Consider the following 12401-nt stretch of genomic DNA (forward strand, 5'->3'; position numbering starts at 1 on the left):
AAACACAAAATTCTTTTTAAGTGTAAAAAAAATAAATTTTTTTTAAAAGAAAGAAAAAAATCCTTGGTAACCATAGTTTTGATTAAATAATGAAGAGGGAAGCCAGAATGTAGAGCGTTAAAAAGAAATTGAGAGGAAAGAATATGGAGGCATTTATTACAGATAGATGGCCTTATCATGGAGCCTAATTACAAAAAGGTAGGAGAGATACAGGACAAGTTATTCAGGATGGATAGATCAAATGAAGGGTTTTTTTTTGTAAATGAGTAAGATATAGACATAGTTGTAGGGAGCAGGGAAGCAGCCAGTAGACAGGGAGAGATTCAAAGTAAATGAGAAAATAAGAATGATGAAGGGGACAATCTGCTGGAGAAGACAAATTAGTTATCAGTATTTACTTCTTATTCTCACTAATTGTAAACTCTTTAAAGATGGAGTCTGTCTTGTTTCATCTTTCCATCTGCAATATAAGTAGAGCGTTCACTAATTAATTATTGATACCTCCCATGCTATCTATAGATGAGATATATTTAACAAAACAAGAATTAGAGGAAATTACAAAAGATAAAATAGATGAATTTAGTTACATGAAACTGAAGTTTCTGCATAGACAAAATTAATGAACTTAGGATATGAAGGGAAAATAGAATGGGAAAATAAATCCTTGTCATAAGATTTCTCTGATAAAAATGCCACAGCCAACATAAGAATCTCTTTCCCTGATAATGTTCAATACAAATGCCTCCAATCATCTGACTTTAGGTTGATTTTACTGGGTTGGGAGAATGGTTAGTCTAAAAAAGTTCTTCTAGTCCCCAATCTTTTAGCTAAAACTACCAAAATAACTATTCATTGCAATATTGATTCTGAAATAAAGCCTTAAGAGAATCAATTCAAAGTACCTATCACCTTATAAGAAGGAAATAACTCAAAAAAGAGCTGTTGACTTGATTCTGATTTATTCAAATATTTGACTATATGATTATTCAATAAATTAATGCAATACCTTCCAGTCACTGCTACTTTGAAAGAGATAAAAGACAAAAAAAGACTGTTTCCATCATTTTCTATTCTAAATTAGATGAAACTGATGAAGAGAATTTACAGAAAATATATCTCCCCAGCATTCTGATTAAATGCTATATCAGGCTACTTTTTAGTTGACCTAAAAATACATTTCCAAAATTTCAACAGTCTAAATTTTCTAAATGATCTTTCTGAACCAGAGAATACATTATTGGGTTTATAGCTCAGTATTTAAAATGGCTGTAATTTCTTAAGAATACTCAAATGAAATCTTCATTAATGTTTCTTCATTTTAAAAAATCAAGCCCTTGAGGTAATCCAATCAAAAAATTTTAATCTTCCATTTTATAAGATCTACCTACCTTCGTTAAAACTATCAGGGACATTGGCCACTAAGAGACACAGAAACCAGGATCCATTTCGAACATGTAACAAGGCTTCAGCTACATCAACTATAGGAAGTAGGGAAGGAAGCTCTGTGGGTGAACAAGGTGTGTTTCAATTAATAAAATTAGCAATATGCCTTATTTCAATAAATTACAATAAATTAGGCATTGAACATCTTCAGTTGATATGATCAAAATTTGTATAGACTTAGGAACTTTATCCTCTTGTTAATTTCCTTTCCGCTTTGGGCATTTGAAATAAATATTATAGTTGGCAATTTGAAAGTAACACAATGTTCAAGGTTGAAATGTTACACTGTATCACTAAAGAATAAACTTTTTCTGAAATGTATCTTAGCATAGTACCTGCTTGTAAAATACAAAGCACATCTGCAGCTTCCTCCAAATAGACTGGGCTCTCAAAAAGCTCAGAAGATTTAAAAAAGAACTCTCCATTGGACTCAGAAACCTACAGAAAAAGATCCAAAATTACAAATTAGCTAATGATTCTATAAATTGTAATTAAGGAAATAAGATCCTTAAGACTGAGAATTATTGCTATCCATCAACAGGTGTCCTAAATATTCAAAAAATCATTATGACCTTCAAATAAATATCTATTGACTGATATTGATCAGAATAAATTTCAATTATGTGGAAACTCAATTAGAAAATCATCTGAAGAAAATAGGAATGACTGTGTAAGCATGTCAGTTTCAATCTCTACAATTGCATTTCAAATAACTATCTTTGAGTAGAGAAAAAATTAAAAGAACAGGAACCCTACAAACAATGAAACACATCCATGAACCAGAAATGCTACTTATAGTGGCATGTTTCAATCTTAGACTAACAGCTTTAAAACTTTAAGTGACTCATGAAAAGAAATGCAAATTCAAATTTCTTTAAAAAATGACACAAAGGATATTAAATTTACTTAAGTATTACAACATTACCAATAATAAATTATTTTTAAATGAATTCAATATTCTTCCTATTAAGTATCATCATCATATCTCATATAAACAGAAGTGAGCAAACAAACCTTCCATATGAATATTACAATTAATGAAGGATGATAGATCATTTTATCTTATCAACAAAATATACTTATTCAAAAAGAAAAGTATAAATGGAGAAAGTTTTACATTACTGCAGTACTAATAGAACACAAAACTAATCTGCTCCTACTGAGAAGTGTGATAAAGATTAACTTTTTTTTAAATCATGATACAAAACTATCTTTTAGATTATATATAACATTTTAAAAATACTTTGAGAAAAATAATAAATTAATAGAATTTGGGTTTTTTGGTCCCAGATTAATAAATCAGTTTTCACTAGTTTCAACTATTAGCAATCAGGACCAAAACTGATATAAACAATCATAATGTGATGATTTAGTAAAGTAGGTAGTACCAAAAATGATGGACTTTCCCATATCTTTTACAGACTAGCACACAATATCACACTCACTAAATAGCAGGTGATTTTTCAATTAACAACAATAAGATCTGATAACCCTCTACATTGGAGAAAGAAAGGTCCAAATGAGGTGAGAGGAGAGCAAGAAAGAATAAGTTATAAGGCAATATTTTGAAGAACCATTAGCCTCTGAAGTTAAAAGTCCCAGTAGATTTAAAATAGAACAATGCACAATACAGAATGGTAATCTGCCTAGCACTGTTATCACTGACCTTACACATCAGTGTGGTACAGTGGAAAAAGCAGTCTTCATGGTCAGAGAATCTGGGTTCAAATCAATAACTGACCTTGGACATGTCATTTGAACTCCCTGGGCCCCAGTGTCCTCATCTGTAAAATGAGGGGATTGGACTGAATAGTCAGTCTCTGGGCTCCCTTTCAGCTCTAAATCAATGAAATGTCAAGTGGATTTCTCATTATCAGCAAAAAAAAATTCACCTTGTTCATTATTGCCAAAAGTTCACTAAGCACAAGACGCAAACGACGAGGTGAATCACTATGTTCAAATTCTAAAGTCAGTCCATGCTGAAGCTGTGATACCAAGATGCTCTCTCCACTGCTTCCACCAAACTTATGCCTAGTAAAGAATGGAAAAAAAAAAAAATACTTAAGCAAACAATACTGTGGGAAATAGAACAAAAAAATCATGATTTTGTTTTAAAAAGCAACTGAGAAAATTTAATATAAATATGTACTAATAATTCTGAATTATGATCTCATCTGACTAATTCAAATATATGGTAAAAACTGTTTATTATCACCCATAAATTTATTTCATAAACCTCAGGATTAAAGCAGCAAAGTTTCAATTCCTTTGCTCCTCTTTTCTGAAAATTCCTTCCTATGAATATTTTGAAGAGCTCTAAGGTATATCATTTTTGGTTAAGTTCTAAACTCCAAAACAAAGATTTCATTACCTAAGCTGTTGTTCTTTATTGGCATCTTGTTCCAAAGCATGGAAATCCACAGACAGCAAAGCAACAATGGAATTGACAGCTTCCACCCCTGAAAGAAGGCGCAGAATAAGTTTTTTATCCTGAGCCCAGCTTTGGCTCTGGTCAGCTGGAGCACATAGTGCCATCCGCACCAAGCAAGGCAGGAGAAGTCTTAATTCTGGATCACTGAGGGAGGCCAAACGGACAACATCAACCTTCTGCATTGCCTCAAAGGCAAATGGGCTGACAAACTGAAGATTTGTACACTCTGCCATCATCACTGTTACCCCTGATAAAGAAAAAGAAAGTAAGTAAGTAAGAGGATACTTCCATTTATATGATTCCAAATAACTGCAATTCCATAAAGGCCTGAGAAAATGTAACCTACGATTTAAGTGAACTGGGGACATTTTTTTTCCCTGATTTTTTTTCTGATTTCCTGATTCACTGGCCCACTTAGCACATCAATTTATCTACTAGATAACTGTTAAGAAAACATGATATGTATAATATGAAAAGTAAATGTGTCAAGTCATTAAAATTAATACCATATAAGTTTTGAGACAGGAACAATGCCTTGTATTTTCTATACTTACAGGTGTCACAGTGCTAGGGAGCTAAAGCTGGGACCTCAGAAGCCATTTAGTTCACCCACTCATTTAACAGTTGAGAAAACTGAGGGTCAGAGACTCGCAAAGAATAAATTTCAAAAGTAGATCTTGAATCAATTCCTTTCACTACACCCAATAGTTTGAGGGACTCATATGATCTTAAATTTAGAACTGGAAGGAACCTGAGAGGCCAGCAGATCCAATCCCCTCATTTTATAGGGAAGGAAGCAAAGGTTTGGTAGGCTTCTGTGATCAGTCTACAATCTCTGGGCTAGTGAGTGCATGGGGGTAGAATTCAGACTTCCATCTGGCATTCTATCCACAAACTACTACCTCAAGCTCAGTGACATCTGAGCCCAGGGTTCCAGAGCTATTTAGGTATCAGAATCATGCAAGGAACTCAGATTTCTGAACTCTAGCACATCCTTATAGTACTGTCACAGTGCAATGAACAATAATACCGGTTCAACTTCTACTAGTTTGAGAAAAGGCATCTTAATTTAAAATAATAATAATAAAATAAATGGCGACACAGTAATGTTTTACATTTCGCCTCATTTTCAGGAGCGGGGGGGACGGGAGGAGAGGAAAGGGTGGGGAGAAAAAAATTGGACTTGTAGCCTCGGATTCCACTTTCCCCTCTCTGGGCCTCACTTTTCTTATCTGTAAATTAAGGGGTTTGGGTTCCTCTAGCAGCCTGCGGGAGGAAGACTCCAAGCTCCCTCCTCCCGGAGTTTCCTAGGGCTCCGACTCGAGGCAGAAAAGGAACGACTCGGGTCTGGCCTGAGGCCGCAACGCAGCACTCCCCCCCACCTTCCCCGCCCTCTCCTGCCCCGCAGCACAGCCTCCCCACCTCGCCTGCTCCGCCCCCTCCCCGCTCGGGCCGCGGGACTGGGCCCCCGCCCTCTGCACCCGACCTCTTTCCCCCCCTCCCCCTCGCTTGTCCTCCCCCAAGGCCCCGAGGGGCCCCGTAGCCCGGGCCGAGGCCGAGACCGCGCAGAAGCGCCCATCTAACCGCAAGAGGCGCCCGAGGCCCTGCTTTCCCCGCGGGCCTCCCGCGCCGCATCGAACCCCCGCTACCTAAGGCACAGCGCGGCCGCAATCGGGAGCGCGGCCCGGGCCGGGGCCCAGCCTAGGCAGCGTCCGGAACCCCGGAGCCTCGAGCTCGAGCCGCGCGCAGCCGCTCGTCCGCTCCCACGCTCCGAGTGGCGCAGGCGCCAGAAAGAGAAGTGGCCGCGGAGAAGGGGGAGGGAAACAGTGGGGAGGAGACCCAGGAAGGGAGGAGGAAAAGAGGGAGGAGAATGTGGAAGCGACCTAGGCTGCACGCGTTTCTCAGCACCTTCATTCATCCCTGAGAAATGACTCTTCTGGGCCACCGTAGTAGGTTAGAGAAAGAAGACGGGGAGTGGGGGGAGGGGAAGAAAGGATGGTGGCAATCAAGAGGAAGTGGAATGATGCTCGCTCCTCCCTCTTTCTTCCTCCTTGGCGTTCTACCTTCTCTTCCACTTATGTACAGTCCTTCATCTCTCTCCCTCCTCTTCCTCTTCCCCTCCATTCCTTTCCTTTTTTACCTTCCTTTTCTCCTTCCACTTCCTCCTTTACTACTCCATGTTTCCTCCTTTCCTCCTTACAGTTCCATTTCTCATCCTACCTTTGCTCGTCTGCAGCGTTAGATGGGCGCTTCTGCGCGGTCTCGGCCCCCTATCCTTTCCTCCTTTTTTCCCTCTCTCCCTCTTTCCTCCATCCTCCTTTTCCCCCTTTTCTTCCTCCTCTCTGATTCTCCTCTCTCGCCTCTCTTTTTTTTTTCTCTTCCCCCACTTCCTACTTCATTCTCCCTCCTTACTTCTTTTCCCCTCCCCTTCTCTATTTTCTTCTCTTTTCTTTCTTGTTCCTCTTCTCTTTTTTTCCCTCCTCTCTTCGCTTTCTCTTTTGTTCCCTCTTTTTCTTCCTCCTCTTTTCTTCCTTCTTCAACCTTCCAACTTTATTCTTTCCCCCTCCTCCTTTATTATCTCTCCTCCTTTCTTTCATCTTTCTCTTTTCTCTCCTCTTCTCCTTCCCCTCTATTTTGCCTTCACCCACACTAACTTCCCTTCATCCTCCTCTTCTTTTTCTATTCTCTCTGCTTCTCCTCCTTTCTCCTCTTCCTGCCTTATAGAAGGCCAGAACTTTGGAGAAGTATACTTGAAACAAAGATACTTAAAATAAGATGGAATTGATGAGATGATGGTTCTTTAGTATACATATACTTAGTATTTAGCATGGTGATGTAATGGTTCTCTAGTTCACATTTACATAGTGTGCTGTAATGATGTAATCACACCAAGTTATTTAAGGGCTGAGAAGGACTGGAAATGGGACATTACATTTTTGACCATCCTCCTGGTGGCTCTCCTGCCTCCTGTACTTCTCCACGAAGATCAAGGCTGGTCCCAAGATTCTCCAGAAAGCTACCCCGAACATTACACTCCTTTCTGTCCTCATTTCTGTTTTCCCTTTTTCTGTGTCCCTATCAGCTTCCTTCTAAAAGTACACTTTTGGGATGTTGCAGTTGCTATTCCCTTAGGCTGCAGGGGAGCCTTAAACGGCTCCATTTCTCATCTGGGCTTTTTAAAACAGCCTTGGTGGTCTTTTGCTCCCTGGGATTAATGGTATTTGGTGCCAGAATTAGTGCTGACATCCAATTTTCTTAAACCACTGTAACTCAGAACTCCTGAGTTTGTTATGTATACTAGCTTCAGCCTAATGGGTAAGCAATAAGAACTGTAGGCTTTCCACCATCAAGCCCAGCCAAGGAGTATATACTCTAATGTGAGAGACAAGCACGTGTGTGTGTGTGAAGAATAAAGGCAAAATTACAGCTTAGTTGAGTGTATAGAAGAGAGCACTAACAGTTGAGGGAAATTAGGAAAGAATTCCTAAGTAATGCTTGAGCTAAGTATTTTAGTTATTCTTAAATAACAAATAAAATGCATACAAAGTAGAATAGAAAAAGGACTAAATGTTTTTATTAGTAAAGCTTTTTATTTTCAACATTCACCCTTGAAAAATCTTGTATTCTCAAATTTTTCCCTCTCTTCCCCCCATTCCCTCCCCTAGATGGCAAGTAGTCTAATATATGGTGAACATGTACAATTCTTCTATATATATTTCCACAATTATGCTGCACAATAAAAATCAGATCAAAAAGGGGAAAAATGAGAAAGAAAACATAAAGCAAGCAAACAACAACAAAAAGAGTGAAAAACTATGTTGTGATTCACACTCAGTTCCCACAGTCCTGTTTCTGGGTGCAGACAGCTCTCTATCACAAGATCATTGGAACTGGCCTGAATTACCTCAATGTTGAAAAGAGCCATGTCTGTTGGAATTGATCATCATATAATCTTGCTATTGCTGTTACAATGATCACTTCACCCAGCATTAGTTCATGCAAGTCTCTCCAGGCCTCTTTGACATCACCCTGCTGATCATTTCTTATAGAACAATAATATTTCATAGCATTTATATACCATAACTTATTCAGAAATTCTCCAACTGAGGGCACTCACTCAGTTTCCAGTTTCTTACTACTACAAAAAGAACTGCCCCAAACATTTTAGCATATGTGGATCCCTTTCCCCTTTTTTTTCCCTGTGGCAATTGGAGTTAAGTGAGGTGCCCAGGATCACACAGCTAGGAAGTATTAAGTGTCTGAGGCTGGATTTGAACTCAAGTCATCTTGATTTTAGGGCCATTGCTCTATCCATTGTGCCATCTACCTGCCCCCTTTTCCCTTTTTTATGAAATCTTTGGGATACAAATCCACTAGATACACTTCTCAATCAAAGGATATGCACAGTTTGATAGCCTTTTGGGCATAGTTCCAAATTGTTCTCAGAATGGTTGAATTAGTTCACAACTCCATCAATAATGTATTAGTGTCCCACTTCATCCCCTCACATCCCCTCCAATATTCATCATTATCTTTTCCTGTCATCTTAGCCAATCCTAAAGGTGTGTAGTGGTAGAGAGGATTAAATATTAAACTGAATATTGCTTTCCCTTTTAATTACACAGTAAATTTAACATGTAACTGTTTCTGTTTCTTTCTGATCTTCTCTTTGTCCTTTTCCCTGTATTAAAAAAAAAAAAAGCTTCAATTATTCAAAATTTTTTCTTTGATTACCCTATGGATGGTCTCCTCTTTCACTCATTTCTCTCTTTAAAATTGGGGGAGGGAGGGAAGAAGTCTTTGTAAACTATTACATCACCTTTCTTAGGGAGGTGGATAGCATATTACTCCATTGGTCTCCTGGAATTGTGAATACTCTTTGCATTTTTGTTTTTATTTACAACATCATTGCTATCGTGTAAATTATTCTTATTCTTTTCACTTCATTCTACATCAATTCAGATGGTTCTTCCCATGTTTCCCGGAATCTCTCCCTTTCATCATTTTTTATAGTTCAATAATATTCCATTACATTCATGTGTCTTAAATTGTTTAACCATTCCCCAAGTATATTCACACTTTTAGTTTTCAGTTTGTTGCTATAAATAGACCTGCTATAAATATTTTCTTTAACATAAGGGGTTTTTTTGGTTATATATTCCAACAGAACGCTTTCCTCTTTTTTCAACAAATGTGCTTCAATTAATGAATTTTTACAAGTGTTTTCAAACACTGTTATTTATAGAGGTTTTGCATTTGTATGTTGTATACCTAATTTATTCCATTACTTGACTATAACATTATTTAGTTATATCAAGTCATTTTGATAATTATTGCTCTGTATTATAGTTTGAGATCTGGTATTTTTAGGCCCCTTTTATTCGCTTTTTAAAAAAATTTCCCATAAGATTCTCCATCTTTTGTTCCTCCAGGTGGATTTTATTGTCAAATATTCTGAGGCCAGATCTGAACTCAGGAAGATAAATCTTTCTTATTCTAGGCTTGGCACTCTATCCACTGTGCCACCCAGCAATCTCTTGACATAGTCTACTCTTCAGCAGTTAATTTTTCTCCAATTATTTAGGTCTTTTTTTCTGCTTTAAAAAAAAACTCAAACTGTAGGCAGTTAGATAATATAGTGGATAGAGCACCGACTCTGAAGGCAGGAGGACCTGAGTTCAAATTCAGCCTCAGACACTTAATATTACCTAGCTGTGTGATCTTGGGCAAGTCACTTAACCCCATTTGCTTCAGCAAAAAAAAAAAAAACATTAAAAAACAAAAACAAAAACAAAAAAACCACCTGTTTTGTAGTAGTATTCTTATAGTTTCTGTGTATTTTAGATGCTGTCAGATAGTTTGTATTTCTGTAATTATTTTTAAATGAAAATTTTCTTCCTACTTAGTTTTACTGGAAATAATCAAAAATGCTGAAGTTATTGTTTCAATTAATTTCATTAACTCTTTAAGGTTCTCTAAATAGAGCATTTTATCATTTACAAAAATAAATAGTTTTTTTTCTCTTGGCCTATGCCTATTCCATCAATACCTTTTTCCTTTATTTTTATCAATATAGCTAGTATTTCTAGAATTATATAATCAAATAATACAAGCAATAATAGATATTCTTCTTTCCCCCTGATTTTATTAGAAAGACCTTGAGCATTTCTCTATTACATCTAATATTGATTCTTGTTAAAAAGAATCTTATTGCTATTATCTTATGTAGCCTTCAACTTTGCTTAAGCTAATTGTCTGGGTATCCAGGTAAATAACCATATCATAAACAAATGGGGGTAGTTTTATCTCCTCCTTACCTATATTTATGTCTTTAATTTCTTTCTCTTCTGTTATTGCTACTGCTAACATTTTCAAAATTATAGCTTTTGGGGGTTTTTTGGAGGTTTTTGTGAGACATTGAGGTTAAAAGATTTGTCCAGTCAAACAAGCTAGGAACTATCATGTGTCTGAAGCTGAATTTCAACTCAGGTCTGCCTGACAGTGTCCTATCACTGTGTCATCTAGCTGCCCAAGAATTATATCAAAGAATATTGAAGGAAGCAGAAAGGGGAATCCTTGTTTTACCACCATTTTTATACAACAAGATCCTAGTGTATCACCCTTGCATATGATGTTCACTTTTGGTTTTAGATAGATGTTTTTTGATACTGAAAAATGGTATCTTTATGCCTATACTTTGTAGGGTTTTTAGCATAAAAGTGTCATATTTAGTGAAAGCCTTTTCTGCATCAAGATAATCATATGGAGGCAACTAAGTGGCATAATGGATAGAGCACCAGCCCTGAAGTCAGGAGGACTTGAGTTCAAATCGGGCCTCAGACAGTTAACACTTCCTAGTTATATGACCTTGGGCAAGTCACTTATTCCTAATTGCCTCATCGAAGGAAAAAAAAAAGCATATGGTCTTTGACATTTGGGATTTTAATATTATTATGTTGTTTTCCTCACCATCTTTGCTGATTGCCTAGGATTTGGGGTTTGCATACCTGATATAAATCCTATTTGGTCATAATGAATAATTAGGTGGAAATTCCCTGCAATTGGTTTGACAAAATAATGTTTAAAATTTTTAGTCAATTTATAAGAATGCAAGCCCTTCCCCAATTGATAAATGGTCAAAGAAATGAATAATTTTTCAAACAAAGAAATTAAAACCATTTCTGGTCATATGTAAAAATGTTCTAAATCACTATTGATTAGAGAAATGCAAACTAAAAACTCTGAGGCACCATTTCACACCTCTCAAGATTGGATAAAGTGACAGGAAAAATAATTTGGAGGGAGTGTGGGAAAACTGAGACACTATACATTGTTGGTGGATTCGTGAACAGATCCAACCATTCTGGAGAGCAATTTGGTACTATGCTCAAAAAGTTATCAAACTGTGAATACCTTTTGATCCAGCAGTGTTTCTACTGGGTTTGTATCCTGTAGAGAGTCACAGTCAGTGGGGAAATTCTGGGTAAGGTATAAGACCCTTTAGCCCAGAGGGAATCTGCTAACAATATCTTGTTCAGCTCCCCAGCTCCCCTATGAGCTCTCAGCCTTCCCGAGAAGTCAGGAGGTGATGACAACTTGTGTTGAGATTGAGGCAGAGTGATACCAGGTAGAAAAGTGATACCAGGCAGCAAACTACATACAATAGCAAGTTGTTTGTGTGGTCCCATGTACTCAGTGTTGTTTTTGTTACATTATAAAAAGGGGAAAGCCCTTGAAATAAATGGACTCCGTTTTTCCACTATCCTGGGGAGTCCCACCTCATCACTTCTCCACTAGGAAGGTATATTTCAGTCACCCTGGTATGGGGGCTCTAGAAAGCAATAGTATGTTTTGTCACCCCAACTTGGGGGCTCTAGAAAGCAGGACACAATAATATCCCAAAGATTTAATTTAAAAAAAGGGAAAAGGACTCACATGTGCAAAAATGTTTGTAGCAGCCCTTTTTGTAGTGCAAGGGACTGGAAAGAGTGGATGCCCATCATTTGGGGGATGACTAAATAAGTTATGGTATACGAATATAATGGAATATTATTGTTATATATGAAATGATGAGCAAACTGATTTCAAAAAAGCCTGGAAAGACCTACATGAATTGATGCTGAGTGAAGTAGAACCAAGAGAGTATTGTATATAGTAATAACAGGATTATGTGATAATCAACTTTTTCAACACTGAAGTTATTCAAGGCAGTTCCAATAGACTTGTGATGGAAAGAGCCATCCACATTCAGAGAGGGAACTATGGAGACTATGGATAAAAGCACAGTATTTTCCACCTTTGATGTTACTATGTTTCCTTGGGTTTTTTTCTCTTTTGATCTGATTTTTCTTGTGCAACATGACAAATGCAGAAATGTATTTAGAAGAATTGCATGTTTAACCTATATTGGATTGCTGCCTGGACAAGGGGGAGGGAGGAAAGGAGGGAGAAAAAATGGGAACACAAGTTTTTGCAAGAGTGATTGTTGAAAACTATCTTTGCATGTATTTTGAAAAATAAAAAGCTA

At 37.3% G+C, this 12401-nt stretch overlaps 1 protein-coding gene across 1 annotated transcript in view; it reads right to left on the reverse strand.

Annotated features, from left to right (window-relative positions):
• The window catches only part of INTS2 (integrator complex subunit 2), a 50261-nt gene extending 44413 nt beyond the window's left edge, over positions 1 to 5848 (reverse strand). The window contains exons 1-5 of the mRNA XM_051994116.1: positions 5524 to 5848; positions 3815 to 4121; positions 3336 to 3474; positions 1779 to 1881; positions 1389 to 1502 (exon numbers count right to left, since the gene is read on the reverse strand). Of these exons, the coding sequence (XP_051850076.1) occupies positions 1389 to 1502; positions 1779 to 1881; positions 3336 to 3474; positions 3815 to 4110 (652 nt within the window). The 5' untranslated portion in view covers positions 4111 to 4121; positions 5524 to 5848. The remainder of the gene's footprint in view (positions 1 to 1388; positions 1503 to 1778; positions 1882 to 3335; positions 3475 to 3814; positions 4122 to 5523) is intronic.
• Between the last annotated feature and the right edge of the window lie 6553 nt (positions 5849 to 12401).

Source organism: Antechinus flavipes, chromosome 4, assembly GCF_016432865.1.
Source record: "Antechinus flavipes isolate AdamAnt ecotype Samford, QLD, Australia chromosome 4, AdamAnt_v2, whole genome shotgun sequence".
Lineage (NCBI taxonomy): Eukaryota > Metazoa > Chordata > Mammalia > Dasyuromorphia > Dasyuridae > Antechinus > Antechinus flavipes.